This window comes from Archocentrus centrarchus, chromosome 21 (assembly GCF_007364275.1).
Source record: "Archocentrus centrarchus isolate MPI-CPG fArcCen1 chromosome 21, fArcCen1, whole genome shotgun sequence".
NCBI classification, from domain to species: Eukaryota; Metazoa; Chordata; class Actinopteri; order Cichliformes; family Cichlidae; genus Archocentrus; species Archocentrus centrarchus.
In genome coordinates this window covers 33,064,732-33,087,564 of record NC_044366.1, presented here as the reverse complement: position 1 = coordinate 33,087,564, position 22,833 = coordinate 33,064,732, and the positions used below count along the sequence as shown (strand labels likewise).

Below are 22,833 nucleotides of genomic sequence, written 5' to 3'. Positions count from 1 at the left end.
GGAACCCGCACGCCATTCCAGTGTTTTACCGGATAGACAGGAAGTACTGACTCATTCTTTTTCAGTTCACAGTTCCATATAGTCACAGCTTATCTATCTTGGTTCCATCATTATACAAACAAAATGTGGAAAACCAGAGAATTTCAACAGCAGGGTATTCAGATGACCTCGAAGTCTCCATTTCTATCATTGTGTAGTCTCCATGAGTGGCTGACCGTCGCCCCGTGAGAACACAAAGTTCCTGATGACACGAAACATTATAAGCTTCTGTATTTTTAACCAATTATGTTTATCTTCCAGTCTAAGACAATTTCTAAAGCAAATAAGGGCAAACATATACATGAGTATATTCCTTCACTGGGAATACAGACTCTGACAGGAGAAGGAATGTTTGAATGATGTGTATTGTAGCCACGGGCCCTTAAAAGTCTTAACAGTAATAAATAGTTTTCACATCTGTTTGGTGAGATCTTAAAAGTTTTTAGTCCTGTCGCCGTGGAAGGTTTTAGCACACAGCAGCATAATGTAACTGCGTCATTAAAGCCGAGCTGTTGGTTTTTTTTAGCTGATGCTTGCCCCACGCTATTCCAGGAAGGAAATCATGACTAATATCAGTTACATACACCTACGAATGCTATAACTTAACTATATTAGTGAACATAAGTAGAGGGATCGCAGCTAAATGGGTAAATTTGCACTAATTTATACCATTTGCTTGGTTCTTGTGTACTTTTTAGAACTTCTCTGCAGTTCGGCTAACCCTTTGAGACTGTTTTATTAATGTAAAACTGGCTAATGGGAACAGCAGGCTAATGAGATACATTAGCTAACTGTTTAGCATATGCTAAAACCTCTATGCTTGGCCCAGTGAGAATCTAGAAACCAGTCTGATTTAGTTTTAGATATTAAGTCAGAGCAGGTGGGCTGCTGGGATAATGAAGAAGGAAGCTTGCTAGCCACACTCCTTTATGATTAGTATATGAAACAAGAAGAGCAAAGCTAAAGTGGTGTGAAAAAGTATAAAACACACTAAATTTTGAACTGGCGTGCTTCTGTAGGCATCCTGTGTGTGATCAGCGAGGTACAATGCAGCTTTGACGTTGTCCCAGGCTAGCATTAAACTTCTGTTATCGCTATCTAACAGTGACTCTGTGAGCCCCTGTCTCCAGCTCATTAGATGTTCTGCAGAGACGTATGCCCTTTACAGGGGACACAAACAAAATAGAACATACACATACAGTGCATTAACAACAAAGCTGCTCTTGCTGAATATGGAACAGTGTGAGTGTGCCACAGCTTTCCATGCATAAAAGTCACTGAATTCATCCGAATCCCCTTGTTCATAAATCACCATGATGGCTGCGTATTCATCTTCCTTCTCGCTTCACCACAGACCCACCGGTGACAGCAGCACCAGCGTGTTTGTATGTCTATTTTTGTGAATCTGTGTGTTTATCTTTGGCCTCCCTCACTGCTACAGACTGCGTGCATGCAAATGCGCCGCAAACAGTGAGGCAGAATGAGTATATCTGCCTCAGTTTTGAATGCAAAAGTTGAGAGCTGGAAGCCGGCACAGATTGAAGGTGAACTTTTCCTTTGTGGGAGCGTTCGTATATCCAGTGTTTGTTCTATACAGCGAGCTGTTTTGAAGTAAAGTCGTGCTGAATGTTGAATCTGCAAAGTATATCCTGGCTCTGTGTTGATCTGTCTGAGGAATCCATAAACACAACAAAACTTTGATGTAAACATGAATCAAGAGAGATTCACACTGACGCACACATATACCTTAGTTTGCAACAATAGTGTTTCTTCATCCTCCAGGTGCACTGAGGTGAGGAGATCTCCTGTCAGCGTAAGAAACAGGAGGTGTTCCCTCTGTGAATTTTATAGTTTTCCTTTCTTGCATATAACATTGTCTCTGCAAGAAAACTTTGCACAAATGTCAGCCTTCGTGCCTTCTAGGGAAATTTCTGAGAGAACTGTGTTGTACACTGTGGTCAGACCTTTATTCGTACCTGTCTCTTGTTAAGCTGCTGTCGGCCTGTGAGGATCAGCGCTTGCTGTTTTTGGTTTTTGCCTTTAATCAGCATAGCGTACGTAACTACTGCGTTTCTCTTACTGTGAGTGTGGTTCTCGGCTGTATAGCTGCGGGAATATTTGTGATTCTGCAGAAAAATGCAGAAAAGGCAGCATGTTAGAAAATGGTGAAGGCAAAGGAGAGTCTGTTCAGGTGCAAAATAAAGAAGCAGTGAATGTAAGTTTGGCAGTGCGTAGGTACGTGCATGACTGTATGTTTAAAGAAATAGTAACCAGATAAACTAATTATTCATATTTTGTCTATAATCATCAGTCAGCTGTTAGTTCTGTTTTTAAGATGCTGCGTCACCTTCCACTAGCCTAGACAGATGCCACCACCCTTTCCTCTGTGATGGGAAGGGGTAAATAGGCGACAGGGAAAGTAGGACAGATGCTAACAGATGCAGCAAAGTTTGGGGGTACTGTGATGCTGAAACTGGACAATTGTATGTGGGCTATGTCAGAGTAAACTGGCAGAACTCTGTGAATCCACATCTGGTGCTTGCTCTGCTAATGTTAGCGGCACTCAGTAAATGAGTCTGAAATGTCACAGACTTCACTGACATTTGAAATACAGTGCGATTATTGAGGGGTGCCATTAATGGTTTCAGATGGCTCTTAAATATGTGCAGGTTATTTGTATGGACAGTGTTTTAACTTCATTCATTAGATTAACTTTTAGCCAACTACCCTGATTCTTTTTTTCCCTCTCCTTTTAAAATCATTAGTAAATTAGTCGTCTCTGCCTGCTGCGACACACAAACAACAGCGTCTGTCAAAAGCATGAGTAATATTTGCAGATCTGAATGAAAGTTGCAGAATAAAGTTGCCTCACTGAAGCTCTTAATGCATCAAAACGAGCAGCAGTGATGGCTTTTACTGTTACGTCCTACAGCTAATACTTATATTAACACAAGTTAGTATATGTCATTCTGATCTTTTAGTGTCACTGTTACAAATCCTGTGAATTTATTTACATATGTAAATTGTAAAATGCCAGTGACGCACAATTTTGTGCCCTTATCAGTAAAGGCTAACTAACTATCCCCTCTGACTGCTCACTAGTTTCAGCCTGTTGACTGGAGGACAGGCAGAGCTGAATACAGCTGTCTAACTGTTACTGTGCTTACATGCCACACCCTATTCTCAGCTTTATCTGGGCTGGCTTTGAAGCAAATGCCACATTCTACATATCAATAGATACAAGTGTGATTGATAAAAGACTCATTTCCCCATTGACTGCTCGTCAGCTACTTGAATGTCAGCTGTTTTTACGAGGTGAAAAGGCCGTTCTGCTTTCGGACGTCTTTGTGATACATGTGGACGACTATTAGCGGCGTCGTTAGTGCTGTTTGTGTGATGATGGGTGGCGGCATGGGTGGAGTGAACGGCTTCAGTGGGTTTTAATGGCCCTTGAGGTGTCAACCATGAAGCTCTGGCAATGTGGTTTCACACTTGTGCTCACTAATGTGCACTGCATGTGTGCTGCTGCTTTTTAATGTGTCTCAGTTGTCCATGAGTGATGGCAAAATTACACCTTTGTGTACCCCAGTGCTCGTCAGTTTTTGTTATGAATTTGCATCTACTTTTGTTTATCTAGTCTAAACAAAGGGGGGGCTGGGGAGGTCAGTTAAATCAACCAGCCCATATATAAAAACGATGCTGCTTACCTTCGGCTGAGCCAGTGTTTTTATCTGGTAAGCTTTAGTCTTCAGTCCAACTAATGAAGACAGTCTGCGGACCAAGATGCGCAGCAGAGGTCAGAGTTGGTGTGGATTAAAAGGATCGAATGCTCCAGAAAGCGCTTACATTCCACTCACTCACTTTTAATGTGTTTTTATGTCCCTGCTGAAATCATTTCAGCTGTTTCTTCAGCCCTCACATTCATGTGATGGGCAACATGTTTAGTGCTAGCCCCACTCTGCTACTGAAGTGAGTATTAAAGTCTTCCTGTGTTTAATGACTCAGACATCTGCATTGGTACTTATTTGATTTTAGGCTTGGGAATTGTCATCAACTCAATTAATGTGGGGATCAGACTCCACAAAACATATAGTTATGAAGTCTTGCCTTTCCATGACTGACAGACGTGACAGACTACACGTTGCTCCCCGATCCATCATGTTTGCCACCTTTCTTGAAGGAAGGAGGCGTTAGCTGGCTTTTTTTGCGCAAAACAACTGTGAACTGACAAGACGACCGAATTGTGTGCGCGTGTGATGCTGGCTGCTCTGTGTTTCTCTATTTCACAACCGCTGCACTGCAAAAACCTCTATTCTTTAACTTGCTCGGTTGATGTAGCTCAGCAGACTGGCAGAGCCCGCCGTGGTTTATTGGTCAACCTCAAAGACGTAAAAGACCCACAAAAGCTTGAACATGATATTGTGTAGTCTACCAGGAATAATGTCTTCTGCTCTTCCCCACCCCTTTATCTTCTCATTTATTTATATTTTACACACAGACACACACACACACACACACACACTGAAATTGAGAAACTAGTGTGACAGGAAAATGACTGTTAGAAGCAGTAAGTTTTCTCTCTCTCGGGCCAGCTGCTGCTAGCTCACCAACGTCTGCTCATGCTCAGCCTTGCAGCTGCTAAAAATGTGAGCAACAACAAGTGTTGCATTAATGATCACATGTGGGTGCATTTAAATTTAGGCTGTTGCATACAACACTTCACTCCTGTGTGAGGTATGCATTGTCCTGAGATAAGGAATGGACCCTGCACACTGTAAGTGTGTGTGGTAACTTTTCAGATGCTCTTGGCCATTTGTGTGTTGGGTGACACTAACACCCCCTGAAGCTGCTGGTAGTGATGCTCTTTTGTGACCGAGAGCATGTTGCCTGAGCCCAACGAAAGCGGCGATCAGTCACTGCCTGTGTGTATCAGCAGCAGCAGAGGAAAACCACAGACACTAACATAACCTCTGAGGAGACTCACACATATCTCACAAATAAGTACACGCATGCTATCGCTCAAACAGAAACAGAAACATGCTCAAACAGACCTGTAAAACATGCCGAGGTCGTTTGTTGAAACTCTTATGCAAACCTCTGGTGTTTCTAATGAAGCTGAATGATTGGGAGAGTGATGTGAATAACAGTGGCAATCAGCGAGCTGCCACAGGTTAATGGGGGGTAAGTGTGTGTGACTTAATTCACTGGAGCTACCCTTCTTGCTAATATATTTCAACTGTTAATTGATAACACACACGATTACACAAGAAAATGAAAGCAACCTACAGTCATGATACTTACACGGGGCCACGTGTCCCGATTATCAGGTTATGTTATCACTGAAAGTGTTTTATTATGGACATATTCAGAAAACAGTGGATTTTTTTTCCTCATTTACATTCATTGCACTATATGTGACCTTTTCTTAATACAGCAAAAAAAAAAAAGTTAAAAAAAAACAGAGGTCCTGTCACATCACCCTGGAGTTTGTGTAGTCATGTTTTGAAGCCTGAAATTTAGTGGTTTGGCGCTCGGCATAGATGGTGTAGAAGCTGGTTATCAGCTAATGCTAGCGAGCTTGGTTAGCAGGCTGTATACACGGCAAGTGGATACTAGAATATCTCTCCATAGCAGGAGCATAGACTTCTTGAGCATGGCAGTATAATCTACCACCCAACACACCATCTGTCCTAAATGGAACCAACAGCACAATTCAATTTAATTCAGCTTTATTTATATAGCGCCAAATCACAACAACAGTCGCCTCAAGCTGCTCACTCTACATGGACTCACTCACCTTTGGAGCCAGTCTGAACTGCCATCTGAACTACAGTTTATTAGATAATGCTAAAATTCTCACTGGGTCATTTTTCAAATCACATTTTGCACCTCGTCCACATCCAGCTGTCATGATGTGAGCTGAGAGATGTGCTGAGCGGCTAAACATGCTGATAGATTCTTTGAGTTGGCCTCATCACTCTCTATTTACAGCAGTACACTTCATGAGTGAGTGCCTTTTTAAAAAAAACATGTTTAAATATCTGATTGGTTGTTATCTGATCCAGCCTGACAGGAAACTCTGCAGACTCAGGTGTCACAAAAATGCTCCTGTGCAAAGATTTGCAGCTGACAGAGGCACTGTACCTATAATATATGGGGAAGCAATTCATGATACATAAATGACTATTTCTAATTCCCTTGGAGGACCGCCATTAAAACCATTTTAATTTGTTCATGTTAATGCTTGTAAAAAAATCATTTCATATTCAGCTCATTACTAGACCCATTATGTAGTGGGCTGTATTTGTACTAGATAATGTTGCAGTGTCACTGTCACTCAGGAATTAGCCCATTCCCAGCTGAGGGACAATAATACAGAAATAAAAAGATTCATAATTTAAAAAAGATGCAGAAATATAAAGGGGGGAATGAGAGAGTAGATATTACTACAAAGTAAAGCAGCAATATAGGTCAGATTTCTTGAATTCATGAATGTCTGCAATCATTTTTTAGTATTCTTGTCACTGATTTCTTGTCATTTTAACATGGCAGCTTCCTCCATTAAAGGTTATTCTGAATTTTGGATGAATAAAAAGGCAAAAATAAATAAGTAGTGCATTTTTTCCCTTTTTTCTCAGTGAAAGTTGAAGCCTGTTCACTTTGTCCAGCTTCCACTGGGAGCTTTGCAGGGCACACTATTCAGGAGCTGCACTTGAAGTGGGACTTGCATTTGAATTTGACAGTGTGAGAGCGTTTGGCTACTTCATCAAATGTCTGCTCAGTCAGTCATGTGTAAGAGGGTCATTCTCGTGTGGATGTAGCCACCATGAAGCCGCCTGACTGACTGAAGTGAGTCGATTTCTCTCTGCATCACTTTTTTCTGACAGCTTCTTTCACACCATCTTTTGGAGCTCGTTATCTGTGACAGTGGCATTTCTTGGCTTTGACTTGATTCATTGGGATTTTGTCCCTGGATCTTTCTACAGTAAAGACAGCTGTGAACTTGGTTTCACTTATTAAAAAAAATATGTTTTCACCGTGGCAGCAAAATCCATTACATTACACAAATTAAACAGGACTAAGCAAATACTTCCATGGCTGTCTATGAAAGTCCAACTGGGAGACTACCACCAGCCTGTGTAGAAGAAAGTATTTACATTGTAACCCTCCATTCAAAAGGAATACCTCGGCAGGTTTAGTCACCTCACTTATATTCCAGCCAGCAAAAAGCTCCAAAGATGGCCTGCAGCTAAACTTAGCACCTCTTCACTTCTTATTATTGTCCCCTCTTCCAGCCCCCCAAGTCAGTGTGAGTTCCTTCTCTCCTGGATATGTTTCTTTGGCAGTTTTTTCCCCCCTCTGGCCTGTGTGTGTCTGTCTGAGTATGTGGGGGGGGGGGGGGGGGGGGGGGGGGGGTGTCTGATACTCTCTGCTGCTTGCTTCAGTCTGAAAAGCTGCTGAGGCCCCTGGGGCAGGGGGATGCACATCTGCAGGGGCCACACTTCACAGAACACTGTCTTCTTGAAAATTCTCCCAGTACACTCTCACACATCCGCAGCACAAATACTAGTGCACACTCACTAAAACTTCCTCTTTAATGGGCACACAGACATCAAACATTGTTGGCCTGTTGTTGCACACGAGCAGCTCTCTACAAACGTTTGTGTATACATGAAAACGACACCGTGACATGCCATAGACTTGATATCGTTAAAATAGTGTGTGATGCTGAAAGGCAGAAGACTGACTGAGACCAAAAAACAAAGAACCAGAACCAAAACAAAAGGCAGCAGGAAAAGGCTGGGAAAAATGCTGAATACTGAGGGTGAGGCAGAGCAGAGGCAGAGGGTTCAGGAGGCCGGCCGGGTGGGCAGCAAACAGAGAATCAAACCGAGACTTTACAAAATAGAAATCGAAGCCCAGAACAGAAAACACTGGGACAAAGACCCAGGATCATGACACCCACAGTATGCTCACACTCTAGGTGTGGGCTTCTCTGCTGAGGCCCCAGCCAGGCCCTGTGGTGCTGGGCCCAGATGTACCCCACATTTCCGGGACCCTCGGTGGGCTGCCCTCCTGTGCCCTATGGTACATTACTGCTATCAGTTGGTATGGCAAATGGACCAGAATGTTACTTTTAGCCACCCCTCCCTTATTCACAAGAGCTTAAAAGCAAAGCAAACATATAAATTCAGCAGGGGATCAGATCATTATTTCCCCCACCGTAGTTGGTTTGGGTGATTTTTACATCAGATGCCCTTCCTGACATAACACCCAACCTTGAACCAGGGATCCTTTAAGCTTGACAGCCAAACATGTAAACTAAACCAAGACCTAGAAAATGGAATATGGTCTGATATCTTTAACTTCTTGAGATCTTTTGCAGTATACCAATAAGATCCAGTTTAACTTTGAATTAGTCACCTTATCTGAGCTTCATATTTCTGACAGAGTAATAAAACATGTTCATCTCCACAAAGGCCACATTTCCCTGTGTGGTTTCCTTATTGTAAATAATGTGCCAGCAAACGTGCTCATACAGGCCCACAGTAGGTATGTGTGGGTGAACTGCTTGGGTCCCGTGTGAGGTAAGTGTGGATTTGCCCCCAGCTCAACCACAGCTACCCACTGTGGGCCCACATGGGCATCTTTGCTGGGTAAATTACCATTGAGATCTCTTACGTGGCCACATCTGGGCCAACATGGGCAGCAGTTCAGTCAGCACTGTGTACTCATAATCCACACACAAAAAATAAGTTTACACACTTCCATAAGATCAAGAGTTACTAACTTCAAACCTAAGGAAACCTGCAACATCAGAATAAATAATAAAGCAGACCAAGAACACCATTATTAACAATAAACCAGTGCTTGTCTACAGAAGGACAAAGCAGATCATCCCAACAGTATAACTGTGGGCAGGAGCTTTAAGGTCAGAGGTGAATCTTAGGGATAGAAGTAGTAGCAACAACAGGAATATCAAGACTTGATTCTCTTTTATCTTCAATATTTATTTATGTATTCCATCCCTTCTCTTCCACTTAACCTGTTCAGGGTCACAGGGGGGGCTGGAGCCTATCCCAGCTGTCATAGGCGAGAGGCAGGGCACACCCTGTACAGGTCTCCAGCCTGTCGCAAGGCTAACACTTATTTATGTATTTTCCTTTTTAAAAAAACAGTTTTCATAACCACAGAGCAGTCAAAAATATTTGTCAATTACTCAGAAAACCAAAAATAGTTGTGAGCTGCTGTATTTCGGGTTTAAAGTGTCGTTGCTAAGCTTCTGCCTGCTTATTTTAGGTGTTTTTTTTTCAGTCGGCCTCAATAAGTTGAGATAACCACGATTCCCGAGAATCATCCAAAGCACACAGACGTGTGGCGTGTTTTGAATGTGCAGAATGTTTTAAGCGTGAGCAGAAATCTTGCTGAGCCACGTCTGAGCGGTTAAAGCCCGGGGGCTGACAAATTTAAATATGCTTGTTGTTAATGGAAACTGTAATGAATGCACATTTAACTTCCCCAAACACGAAGTTTCCTGAGAGCACACTGAACTGTCAGCTTGTCTCACGGCCTCCCTGCACACGGTGAGCTCTCTAGTGGTGACTGTTTTTTAGGTCTTCCTTTACATAATCAGTACATTTCCACTGTACACTGATCTAGAAGAAGGTACAAACCGGTGCATCCAATTTCACCAGGATGCAGGAAATTAAGTGTCTGGCACTGAAAATTTCTCGGAGGAAGATCTGCGCTCGGTGGCTTGATCCCCGGCTCCTTCTCCTCCTCCTGCATGTGCCAAAGTGTCTTTGGGCAAGATATTAAATCCCGAGTTGATGCATCAATCGCGGTGTGAGTGTGTGCATGTGGATAAATAAGTGTTTAGGTATAGATGACAGCACTGTATAAATGTGTGTGTGATTGGGTGAAAGCAGTTCATTACACCAGCCCATACACTGATTGTTTTTTGGGATTTTTTTTGGATAATTTTATAATAACTACACACTATTAAGCATTAGTAAGGTATTAATTAATACCTTACTAATATTACATAATCATCTTAGTCATCATTTATAGAGCATGGCTCCTCTGCATTTATAAACGTGGATATAAATGGTTTAGTATTGTTTAATAAGCTAAATGTTAACATTTTCATACTAACCATATTAAGTACTTTAACTTAAATACAATGAAGCATCTTCATTTAAAACATGAATCAGGTTATCACAAAACAATAGCAGATATTTCACAGAGCTCCATAAACAAGTGTAAACAAAGTGATAAAAGCTGATAACTGAAGCTCCTTTAGGCTGCTCTGGTGCCATAAAGGGTCACCTGATAATGCATATTTTCTGCATGTATGGGCGCTGCTGTAAGAGCCGTGTGGACCGATCTGTTGTTGGTGCTCTGTTATCCTGGTGCAGCTCTGCACCCTCGCAGCAGAGTGATGGCTGAAGCCACAGCAGGAGAGTCATAAAGGTACCAGTATAACCGCCGGGAACGCCGTCACGCAGCCCATTTCTGTCACCGCTTGGCGTCACCGCTCGGACTGAGCCACACAAGTTGTTTTATAAGTAGAAACTTTAACTCAAAATAAAGTTTTGATGGTTTCCTTCCATACATGTTTTTTTTTTTTTTTTTTATTATCAAGACTTTCAAAAGATTATGAATCTCAGCTACAAAACACTTGCATGACTGATCTCCATAGTGCCAGAAACCGCATTTTCCTCCTTCTGCTGTTCAAGCTTCTGATTGGCACTTCCTGTAACTGAGCAGGACGGCTGCCCTGTTCTGGAGTTTTTCTGGTTGCACCTTAAAAGTGTGAGGGTTTGATGACGAAACGACCTGTCCAGCACGAGGTACATGACAGGGTCGGTTGAGCTTCTTATTGCAGCGAGGAGAAACAGGCAGTTCTTTAGCTGAAGGAGGAGGAGAAAGAAAGTTGTCATCACGCATTCTGCCATAACTTTAATCTGTAGATGAAATGTAGTCACCTCAATAATGCTGGAGAGTGGGTGGCAGCTGTTGAAGATTTCTTGGGTGGGGGAACATGGAAGTTGTTCATGGACCAGAGAAATGAAGATGGGTTTGAAGATGTGGTACGGCAGCAGGCAGACAGAAAGAATGACCTGCGTGGAGTCGGTTTAAAACAAAGTCAAACAGCAAGCCACAGAGAGCCAGTTCTATTTTTATATCAGACTAAATGAAATATGTGACGCGTGATGGAATTTTATTTGACTCGAGGAGGGAAATAAGGTACTTCACAATAACATTATTTTAAAGTATAAGATTACTCATACCTGGATGACCACAATGTTTCGGAGCACCCTCCTCAGCAGGCTCTGGGAGGTTGCGACGTTTGTGTTGCGCCGCGAGCGTCTGATATGCCTCAACACCGTCATGTAGGACAGCAGCACCAGCAGGTACAGCATAAAGAAGAAGGTTATAATGGCCACAGTGGCAGTCCTAGACAGGCTGCCTCCTAGCTCCACAGCAGGGCTGTAGCACAACTCCACATGTCCTAATTCCTCAGCTTTGGTGGTGTTGCTCACAGCCTCGTTCACAGAGTAATAAACACTCACTGGCACAATGCACCCTACTGATATCAGCCACACCATGATGCACACAGTGTTGGCAAAGGACACCTTTCTGAGACTCGTGAAGAAGATGTGTGGCAGCAGGGTGGTGCAGGCGCTGGGCCTCGAGGCGTGGGTGTTCTGGATGAGGGACGCAAAGCGGCTGAGGGCCACCCAGGTGAGGATCATGAGGCTTATGTAGATGTTAACATGGAGCACCGGGGTGATGCCGTGCAGGACGAGCTGACACAGGACGCCACTCAGACTCCAGACCGAACCTCGGGCATAGTAGGCTGCAAGGAAGGGTGAGGTGAAGGACAGCAACAGGTTGGAGATACTCAGGTGGCACAGGTATATGTGAATGGGGGAGATGGTGGAGATGCACCGCAGGAACACCCAGAGAGAGAGTGCATTTCCTGGGAGAGCAGTGACGAAGAGGAGCGTGTAGATGAAGGGAAGGAAGTAGAAGGTTACACCAGTGGGGCAGAGGGAGAAATCACAGGCAGAGGAGGAGGTGTTACGTGGTGAAAATGTGCCCTCCATTTGACCTGTTGGAACACAGAAGACATCAAGCTTTTTTTTTTTTCTTGAACCATCAACAAATGAGCAGTTAGTTCAGAGTCTCTATGAAGAAGTCTCATATCAGTCTGTTCAGTGATGTGTTGTCGTACTTTTTAGCTGCAAAATCAGAACATATATTAAATATCTTGGTAGCTCGGATAGCCACATATTACAATTAAAGACTTCTAAATGGCAGTGATGACTAGCTAACATGCATGCATTACATGCATGTCAGTGCATTCGTGGCTTTGACATGTTGCTACATTTCTGCTGCTGTGTGGCCAAAGAACCATGCAAATGGCCACCAGTGTAAAACTGTAAAATCTGCATTTGGTGTTTGGGTGATGCTAACATGCACCCCTTCTCACAGCGTTTTCACCTGTGTGCCACACCCCATGGAAAAATGGGAATGCTTATAACAGGAAGCGGTTTTAGACGTGTAGCACATCTAGGATTAAAAAGTTTGAAAGTTAGCATCTTTTAATTTCCTCCCAAAATGTGCTTGTTAGCATGTGGCTAAAGTGCAGCCTAATTTATAATTTATATTATTTATAATGTTCTACATCTGAGATCTCTGCCTGGAGCGCGGGCAGTACTGAAAACGTCTTGCTTTTAGAAACACAAATTTTACAGGGATGGCTAAAGAAACTGATCTGCTCATGTGTAAAAGCTCCACAGAGCACTAAAGACATTTGTTCAGTAGTAAGTTTCCGCTGGTTTTCACACGATGTCAGTGACATTCACACTGCTGCTCATGCCTTGAACGTCCAACATCTCTGTTATAGGTACGTTCAGGTCGCAGCTTGTGCTTTTGAGCAAAGCCCACGCTCCTCCTAGTGTGAGTTTATGTGAGGAAGTGTAAATCTTCCGGAAAAGCAGCAGTGTGGAATTTTGCTAAGAACAAAATTTGAACATCTTGTATTCATCTGTGACTATCTGGAAATCAGACCCCATTAAAAGTTAATATTTCAGGTATGTTATAAATGATAAAAGGCAACATTTGACTAATAAGTACTTGATAAACAGCATCACACAAATATGATTTTGGGTTGTAATACATACCAATAACTTGTCCTCTGAGATCTTTCATAAAAGGATGCTGGCATCAAACAGCAGGAACACTCCAGCATATGAATAATTGTGAGGTGAAGGTAGCAGCAGCGGTTTTTAACAGTAGGCATGACCACACCACGTCTCTGCAGTGTCCTTCTCGTCACAGTGGAGCTTTATTGTAAATACTGTGACTTGTTTTTGAGGGGGGCGTGGTGTTCTCTCTTATTGCACACTTGTCCCAGCTTCCTCATTTACATACATAAGGCATCCTGTGTGGGGTTTGAGAATAAGGAACAATAGATATAATAGATATGATCCTTTCCTGAACCCTAATTTATTTATTATGTGAGCAGTTTTCCTTCCACTTCTTTCTAAATTTGATGTGTTGTTTAGCTTTTGCAAAGAAATGCATATTAAGTTTTCAAGTCACTGATTCAGCTTGACAATACATTATTTTCTCTCATGCAAATGAGTTTCCATCCTTCCGTTTGAACCTTCGTCCTAACTGCACGCGGTGATCAGCTTGGGCTGTAAACCCGTCAGAACACTGTCTCTGCTCTGCCTTGGGGTGGCGCTGCCGTTCTAGATGAGAAGCAGAAAAGGCTTCTCACATGTGTCACTCCCCTTGCATAATAACGGACACCCTCCATAATAAACACTGAGTGGCTGTTTCATTTAACTTTGTAAATTTAGAAAAGCACAGTTTGGCAGATTAATATGAATTTGAGAGAACAAATCACATCGAGATACAGTACAAACTTTGGATGCAGCCTTCTGAAAATGTCAGAGCTTTGTGATACGTAAAAGGACTTTTGTCCTGTGAAGAGTGCTTTCATCTCAGTAAGAGCTCCTCTGGGTTTTTCTCTTAGCTTGTTATCACTATCATAATTTGTTGTAAAGATTCAGGCTTTGATCTAGTCTGCAACATCATCTCTCCGTCACTTCTTTCTTAGTGAGATGTGGTACTCCGGTCGTCTGCAGGGTCACGCACTGGCTCACTTTATAGTTTAACAGTACTTGACAACTTGATTTGACACATGCAGTGAGAGGAAAGGTGGGAAAGCATGTGGTCTGTCCTCGATATGTAATTTTAATTGTGGTTTCTGTCACATGTTTATCACTGGTTATACCAGATTAATGTAGCAGAAGAACATGAAAGGAACTGCTGCTCCCTGCACAAAAAGTCCCCGATCAAGTTCACAGTTTCACCCATGACTGAAGTGATGAATTGATTATTTACTTGCGTAATCTGTTATCAAGATAAGCCCATCAAAGCGCTCCTGCTTCTCTGAAGTGTTTTTGCTTTTTCTGTTTTTCAGTCACATCTTTCATAGTCAAACACCTCTCACTGCAGTTCAGAGCAGGAGGGGTCGAACTCTGTTTCACTAAGGGCCACGCTGGGAAATGAGAACTGCATCAAGGGTCAGGGAGATATACATATTTATATTATTTATTTTTGCTTGTCATGCCATAATTGAAAATGTTGTCTTCCATGAAATTGGCTGAATGCAAATATAAAACTTTTGTTTACTTTGAAACAGTTTGGATCCAAACATTAAAACGATGCTGCAGATGATGTCTGAAAACAGGAAATGTCACAAATACACAGCGCAGCATTTGCTGTTTGTGTTGCATGTCAGCTTTACTGTGACGTCACTGATATGTAGGCTGGATTCAAACGTCCTGTAGTCAGAGAGGTTGCATGAGTGTGGTTTGTTTTACTCAGCAGGATTATTCATAACATTACAAAATCGATTTTCATGAAATCTTTTCCAGGGACAGGAGAATTCTTTGGAAGGATTCAGTGAGCAGGCAAAATCGGACATTTCACATCATAACTTCAGAAATGCGCATCAACTTGAAATAACAAAAATTGTGAGACGTGGTTACAGTGTTCTCAAGAAAATATTAAACTAATGCAGACATGAACATCCTTCTGCATCCAGAAACTCTTTTCATACAAGGTGTGGTGTTTGTCTCAGGCTGCTTTTCTTAATGATTTTTACAAATGAACACAAATGCTGCCCACCAAAACCCACTCAGAGCACTCTAGCCACAAGTTAGTGTGAACTTCCATGACTGAGTGAAACGCTGCATTATTTGGAGCCATTAGGATTCGGAAATTCAGTGTTTTGTTGTCTGCTGCAATGTTTTGCTCCTGTCTGGTCTACTTGTTGTGCTTCTGAGTGGAGAGTTGGAGCAGACTTGTGTATAATACCCACAGTGAACCCAGTTATGGCAAAAAAAAAAAAAAAAAAGCCACAGTAAGTTGCTGGACCACCAGCTTCAGTGCTCCTCGGCACTGATTCCGAAGCTTCTGGAGCTCCCTAGAAGGGATAAAATACCATTCTCCCAAAAGATATTCCCTCATTTGGGGTTTAATGAGAGCCAAAATCCAAAGGCCAAAGTCTTATAGATGGAGGATCACAGTCATCCTGGAAGAACCCACTCTCATCATGACACAAATGCATCACCATAGGGCAAATCTTAGGACAAGCTGACTCAAATAGCAGAGTCTGAGTCTGGATTTTGTTGATGGATCCTGAAGTTCTTCCTTTAAAAGTCCTTTTTAAAGCAAGCCTCAGTTTAAAGGCATCAAATAAAGGTACACACAGAGAAGAGCAGCAAACCCTGAAAGTCCTGCTGCTCTCCTCTTCTTCTGCTGGCTTCTACATCCCAAAAGATGGAGGCTGTTTGCATCGGAGTACATTTTCGACCCGGCTGTGTGGGATTTAGAAACTGCTTCCTACCTTTAGATTACTAATTAAACTGGTGTTTGGCTGTCCCACATTAGTCCTCCCACTCCTACCATCCATGTCAACAGTGGAGCTGCTCCCACTGATGGCTGCGACGTCTCGTGCACAGAGCACGTTGTTCACCAAGCGCAGAACCTCCTTCCTCACTGAAGAGGATAACAGGAAGTACATGACAGGATCCAGGCAGCTGTTGAGGGCAGAAAACAGCAGAGCCACCTCATTGGTTTTGTCAGCAACACACATCCAGAAGCACGAAGTATCTGTGATCTGCGTTTTTATGTAGAACACTCTGACCATGTGATAAGGCACGAAACAGATACAGAAGAGAACGAGGATGAAGAAGGACTTCTTGGCGGTTCGAGCGTAGTGGGTCGCATTGGGCAGATCTGGACTGGCTTGTGACGTCCTCAGCAGCTTGAGGGCGATCTTCCCATAGGACACCATCAGAGAGATGAAGACTAACCAAAAGAGGACCACCACACACATGTTGATGTAGGCTCTCCACTTTTTATCATCCAGCTTCTTGTAGTGGAAACACCTGGAAACAGAAAATAAGTCGTGTCGGATAAGTTGGCCACTTCAGACATTTAGGTGGGAAAAAGAGATTTGAAAGTTTTTTACTGACCTTTGCTCATCAGAGGGATTCTTTGATATCACCATTGCTAAAATGACAGAAATGGCCACAATCCAGACGATAGCACAGAGGGCCAAGCTGAACTTTGGGGAACATATTTTGTGCCGCACGCCTACGCTCCGGTGGAGCTTAAAGTAGCGGTCCACACTGATCAGCCCCAGCAGAGTGATGCTAATATACATGTTCATGTAGAAGACGTGGCCCACTACTTTACACAACGTGGGATCCAGATTCCATTTGTCACCTTGGCTGTGATAGAGTATCCTGAATGGCAGACAGACCACCAGCAGCAGGTCCGCGAGTGCTACGTTTATGAGGAACACCCGAACAGAGTTCTTCTTGGAGTGGACACAGAAGAAAACCCACAGAGCCACCACGTTCCCCACCAGACCCAGGACAAAGATTATAGAGTAGCTCATGGCCAGCGGGACCTGCAGCGCATTGTCATCTCCACAAGGGTCGATGAAGGTTAAGGTTAGGTTTGTATTTGGGGTCTTACAGGAGAAGTTCTTTGTCATGGTGATGTTTGGGATCAGCAGTTCTGCAAACAGATGGGGGAGGAGCACATGGAATATTTTGTTAACTTTCAGTACACTTTGGGAACGTGTTGGACTCTCTGTGTGGTGGCTTAATCCTACACTTTCTAGTGATGTAAAACACAGTCTGACCATCGTACCCTCAGGACCTGGAAGGCCCCAGAAACATGCGATTCATAAGCTGTGCGTGATTTCTTTAGTATCTTTTGAGCACACACAACCAAGCAGTTTTGCAATGATGACTATGAGCTCAGTCCGATTACTGCCAAGGAGTACTATCAAAAGATCAGTAATTGAAGTAGCAGTCAAAGGAAACTACTTATTTTCCTCACAGCTCAGCATGCTTGTCTTACACAGAGTGTAGAAAACCAAAGTCTGTAGCTAAATTTACAAAGAGGAACTTGTCAAAACACTCACCGAGTCATTGAAGTTTGTGGAAGAAAGCATATTCGTTTCTTTGTGAAAGCATGGTGTGGAAGGTGAGGATAAGTCCCCAATCTCACATACACACTTAAATTTGCTGCCCTGGAAAAACCGATGAAGCTGAAGACGCTTCCCTTGTGTCACTGCGAGTTCGAGTTTCTCCTGTAGTCCATCTCACAGTGACCAGATATTAAACAGTACTGCGTAGAGTCAGCTGCTTTTCTTTTTTCTTGGCTTCCCTAATTGTGTTATGAGAAGCAGCCGCCTCCAGCTGTGCAGTCAGAAATGTTGAAGTGCAGAATGCGGCAATGCTGCATACAGACAACTTCAGACTGTGGTCCCCCCCAACCACTACGCAGAAGCAAAGCCGAGAGAGAGAGAGAGAGAGAGAGAGAGAGAGAGATGACCTTCTGATTACACACATCGGGGCATGCTCCTCGTGTGTGTGTGTGTCTATATATATATATATATATATATATATATATATATATATATATATATAGACACACACACACACGAGTGCCTTTTACTTTGGGCTCTGATTATTGGAAGAATCTGCAGAGTGTAGCCAACCTGTGAAAGAAAAAGTTCCCCAAAATAGCACTTGATGTGCTCACATGAATGAAACGAGTTCCCTCAGAGGAAAGCACGGCCACGTTTCGTCACCCGAGCTGATGAAAACTTGGCAGGAATTATTCACGGCCAAGAATTTGGAAAGGTCTGAGCAAAAGCCAGAAGTGTAAGTCTGTGCAGCAGCAAGGCTGCAGGTAAAATAGCTTCTGTCAGCTGTTTCAAACATGTACAGGAATAAATGCAGAATTAACCACAAAATTAGATGGTATGATAAAAGGGACGCGACGTACAACCACAAATGCAAATGAAGCGAGCTGTGAAACTCTAAATGCGTGTCACAGATGTGAAAAACTTCTTGACTGAAATGCGATCGCATTACTTTGATGCTTAGGAGGAAAATATCGATCTGTGTTTAAGGTTTAATATTTCTTCTTTTGCGTCTGTCGTAGGTGACAGCTTGGACGCAGTAGGAGCAAAAGTAAATGTAGTATATAAACCTTAAAATCCATATGGTTCTATGATCTTCCCACACTCTTGGCTATTTGTGCGTGTGGCCGTGGTAGGTGGTGGTTTGGGTGTGTCTTTGTTATTTATAGGAGAGTTGCACTCTTTAATCAGCTAAAGTCTCTCTTCCCTGCTCTGTTGTGTCGTTCTCAGCCTCACTGCGTGCTGCTGGCGTCCAAAGAGAACTCGGCTCCAGTGAAGCTGGGCGGGTTCGGAGTGGCCATCCAGCTCGGAGAGTCGGGACTGGTGGCAGGAGGTACAGTAAACACCACAACGCAGCGGCATTCTCCCTTCCCGCCTCTTCACCGTTTGTTGAGGACAGTCATGAGTATTACTGATATTACTGTGCACTTTTTGAAAATGAAGCTGTTTTCTGATTTGTGGAAAATTTGCAGCGTCACAGTGGGTTAAAGAGACTTCGTAATTGATTGAATTTTATTATTATTTGTCTTTAATATTAAAGAGACCATTTAAACCCTCAAGAACTTGAAGGACATGGTCTATAATGATGATGATAATAAACATGAATTTAAAACAGATGTGGAAAAAACACGTAGCCACAGCACACACTGATATAACTTAGTCTGACTTCCCCAGTGTACCAAATGTAAATAAGCAGTCATATACCCATGTACCAAAGAAGCTTATTTTTTATGCCAGCAGCTTATTTTTACACTTCTAATTTGCCATAATGAAAACAGTTATAGGCGGGACTTTATTTGAATTGTTTATTCATGCACACCAATTCATAAATTAGCCACTTAAAACTACAGCAGGCAGAAATCTGTCCCGAGTCCCTCCAACCAGACGAGTGCATTTAGCTTCACAGAGCCAAATGCACTCGTCTGGCTGTGCTTAACTCATCTCACTCCCAAAGAAGACTTTAGTTGCAGTGAAATGGTCAGTTTGCAAAGCTCCTCACAAAGTGAAATGACCCAGAAGCTATTCTTTATGTTCTTTAGCAGAGGATACATTGGAGCATCCTTTATGGAAGGAAAATCAAGTCTGCATTATGCTCTATTATAACCTGCCTTCCTGATCTGTGGATATATTTTAAACTTTGAACAGTTGTTGAACCCACAGATGACCTGTAAACGTCACGGTGCTTCGTTAGTTGTGTGAAACACTTTGTAAGAGTGAATTAATGGGTGTAGCGTAACTCAGTTTTCATTGTTTTTCTCCTCATTTTGATATTTTGAATGAATCTGACCTCAGAGGTCCTGGATGCTTTAATAAAGGTGAGATTTAAAGTGTTTCATCTTCATCACCGTAGTTAAAGCAGGACAAATGAGGAGACAGCAGAATGGGTAATACTTCTTAATATAACCATGCCATTTCCCAGTTGTAATAAATTAATTGTGAGTGAGTAATGGAGGGATATTTTCCACAATTACATATCCTGCAAAAGACGACACAGTGAGAGCACATGGAGACTACCTCACCTGATGTGGCCTTAAAACACCTGCAGCTGGGCAGCGTGTCCCATCACAGGCTGGATTTTGTAAAGCCTTAAAGCAAAGCTGAGAGGAGCTGCAGAATCCCGCTTTACTCTAAGAGCACTTGAATGACGCCGTGTTAAAGCAGCGTTAGTTTGTGTTCAGTCATGCCAAAAACTGACCGCCTAACTGACCTTTAAATGGAGCGCTGTCACACTTAAATTTAAGATTTTTATTTTTGAGAGGTCACCATCTCTCTGCACACAAACTACTCTGAAGTCATCATTACTGTACGTGATCGACAGCTGAAAAAATCAAATCAAGTCTGAGTAAAGCTCCGAGTGTCTGTGGGAGGATCCAGTCTTTGTCAGGAGACAAAGGAGCTTCCTTTATGGAATGCTGACCAACACCAGCACTGTGTTTGAGTCGGTGCTGATGCTGATCCTCACCAGTTCTTTCTGACCCAAAAGTAGCTTCTGGACAGTCACTGATGTCCCATACAGAGGAGCCAGTGTTACCCACTTTGTGGGTCAGGTTTTGTACAACAAAGGCCCAGACTGCCAAGCACACCGTCAAGTAGAAAACTCACAGTGTCAGCAGTCGTAGCATTCCTTAAGTCCTCAGAGGTTGGTGGGAATTAAAAACTCTTTACTGCTCAGCTGGTTAACTGCCTGTTTGCCTGTTGAAACTAAAGAGATTCAACAAGCCTCATTCTGCAGCACCGCCAACGCCGACTCTGCAACATCTTCAGTTCAGCTTCAGGACAGGGAATGCAAGCAGTAGACAGTATCAGCTGCTGAGAACTTTGGAGTCAGAAGATCAAAATTTAGGAATACTGCACATTGCAAAGTATGAAAACGATGTGGTTCCTCAAGTTTCCATCAGAAATGTGAAGTTAAGACACAGTTAAAGGTCATTTCCTCTTTTTAGTTGAAAACAAGTGGCTGACCACTCAAAATGCAGTTTGTTTGTGATGCAGAACCTTCAGGTATTTAGTAGTTAGGAAAAGCAAGAAAGGAAGTAAAACTAGCAACACTTCCTTTTCTGTTTCAACAAGCATAAGCATAGAAACGATTAAGGAACTAATAAGAGAGTCTCTGTTTGTAATTTTAGATTTTCATTTTTTCATTTCTTAACTGTTACCTGAACTTGCCCTCTCTGTTTGTGACTCCAGGTCGCGTAGGAACTCCTCACTTCATGGCCCCGGAGGTGGTGAAGAGAGAGCCGTACGGTAAACCTGTGGACGTGTGGGGCTGCGGTGTTATCCTCTTCATCCTCCTCTCGGGGTGCCTCCCTTTTTACGGCACCAAGGAGCGTCTGTTTGAAGCCATCTGCAAGGGCAAATACAAGGTCAGGGCTCTATTCAAAGAACAGCCACAGTCCACAGAGTACCAGAAAGCTTCAGATGTGTGCGCCATAAAACTTATAAAGACAACAGCCACCACCTTAGGAGCAAACACACTGTGGAAGTGGATTCGTGGCTTACATGTAAGATGTTTTAAAGCTGTTTTGCTTTTAACTGGTCTCCTGTAAAACAGCTCTACAGCATCAGTACTTAAATTTATTACACGTTCTATATGTGATATTGGGTTATACAAATAAAATGTAATTGAATCGAATACGCTGTCACACACTTGCTTAAGTCCTGGGGGAAAAGAGATGAAAACTGTTTTTTATACTAGGTTATAAACATGTTAATTTCACCACTTGATTTCAGCATTTTAACATGGAGGTCTGTGAACTGCGGTTTTTGGATCCTCCACTTTGGCTTCAGTTATTAGCCCCAGAGGCTGCAGCACGTGCAGCACAGGGACACTCGGATGATCACAGGATGACACTTAAGTTTTCGCTTTCCCGTTTTTGCATTTTTATGTGTGTAGATGAATCCCCGCCAGTGGAATCACATCTCAGAGAGCGCTAAGGACCTGGTGAGGCGCATGCTGATGCTAGACCCCGCTGAGAGAATCACAGTCTACGAGGCTCTTAACCACCCCTGGCTCAAGGTACTGCAGGGCACCGAGGCCATTCCTTAATGTTGGCGTTGTTAGATCTTTCAATCTGATTTGACAAACTGATATATTTTGACCGTTACGCTGGGGGTGTTTCTGCTTTGAAGAATGGTGAGCGTGCACTGACGTGCATCCAAAGTTTGACTTTTGTGAAACTTTTAGCCTGTTTTTTTTTTTGACACAGGAGTGGAATAGTAATGCCGCGTCGCCTGAAGTCGTCACGCAGTGATCAGTCAGCTCTTCAAGCAGGAAAGCAATGACAGGAAGTGCTGGCTCAGTGGTGTTGGTGCTCGTCATGTGTTGTCAGAAAAAAAGCTTTTATTGTGTCTTCTTCTGTGGGCAGGGATGGAGGGGTACTTAAAAATGATTTCTTGACAATTCTGCCAGGAGACTTGGGATTTGTCTGGGAGTGGTCTGACACATCAATCAGATGTCTGAGTTTGAACACCCCCTGCTTCAGCGCTGCGTTTCAGGCTGTTATAGGTGTCCCTGATTTGTTGAGATTCAGGCAAATCAGTGTTTGTGAGACCGAGCTGGAGCAGTGTAAAAGACGCCGTTTAGCGTTGATTACATTCCCCGATGTCACGCCACGTCCCATTTTAGCAGAATATCAGGTAAGCACACACAGTTGTGCAGTGTGTTAACCCTAACCGGAATTCAACACTACATTATATTAAATTAGTGCAGCTGCAACTTGACCAGGTTACATTAATGGCAGTGCTTTTTTTAAACCTGAAAT

The 22,833-nt window shown here is 42.9% G+C and overlaps 3 protein-coding genes across 14 annotated transcripts in view; 1 reads left to right on the top strand and 2 right to left on the bottom strand.

Annotated features, from left to right (window-relative positions):
- Nucleotides 1-22,833, top strand: part of caska (calcium/calmodulin-dependent serine protein kinase a) — a 166,849-nt gene that overhangs the window by 96,082 nt on the left and 47,934 nt on the right. For 10 of the 11 annotated variants that reach the window (XM_030759051.1, XM_030759049.1, XM_030759053.1 and 7 more), the window contains exons 6-8: nt 18,803-18,905; nt 21,260-21,435; nt 21,966-22,088. In XM_030759051.1, the coding sequence (XP_030614911.1) occupies nt 18,803-18,905; nt 21,260-21,435; nt 21,966-22,088 (402 nt within the window). Of the gene's footprint in view, nt 1-14,617; nt 14,646-18,802; nt 18,906-21,259; nt 21,436-21,965; nt 22,089-22,833 lie in introns of those variants that run through there. The other variant, XM_030759052.1, reaches the window with a different exon arrangement.
- On the bottom strand, nt 10,710-12,152 carry LOC115801275 (probable G-protein coupled receptor 82). Its single transcript, XM_030759054.1, has 3 exons — nt 11,334-12,152; nt 11,028-11,162; nt 10,710-10,952 (listed from the first exon to the last, which is right to left on the bottom strand). Exons 1-3 carry the CDS (start codon nt 12,150-12,152, stop codon nt 10,710-10,712), a joined length of 1,197 nt encoding a protein of 398 aa, XP_030614914.1.
- Nucleotides 15,492-21,361, bottom strand: gpr34b (G protein-coupled receptor 34b). 2 transcript variants are annotated; one of them, XM_030759056.1, is made up of 3 exons: nt 21,229-21,361; nt 16,605-17,154; nt 15,492-16,517 (listed from the first exon to the last, which is right to left on the bottom strand). In XM_030759056.1, exons 2-3 carry the CDS (start codon nt 17,129-17,131, stop codon nt 15,956-15,958), a joined length of 1,089 nt encoding a protein of 362 aa, XP_030614916.1. In that variant the 5' UTR covers nt 17,132-17,154; nt 21,229-21,361; the 3' UTR covers nt 15,492-15,955. The 2 variants fall into 2 exon arrangements, with proteins under 2 accessions (XP_030614916.1, XP_030614915.1); XM_030759055.1 differs by lacking the exon at nt 21,229-21,361 and adding an exon at nt 17,567-17,853.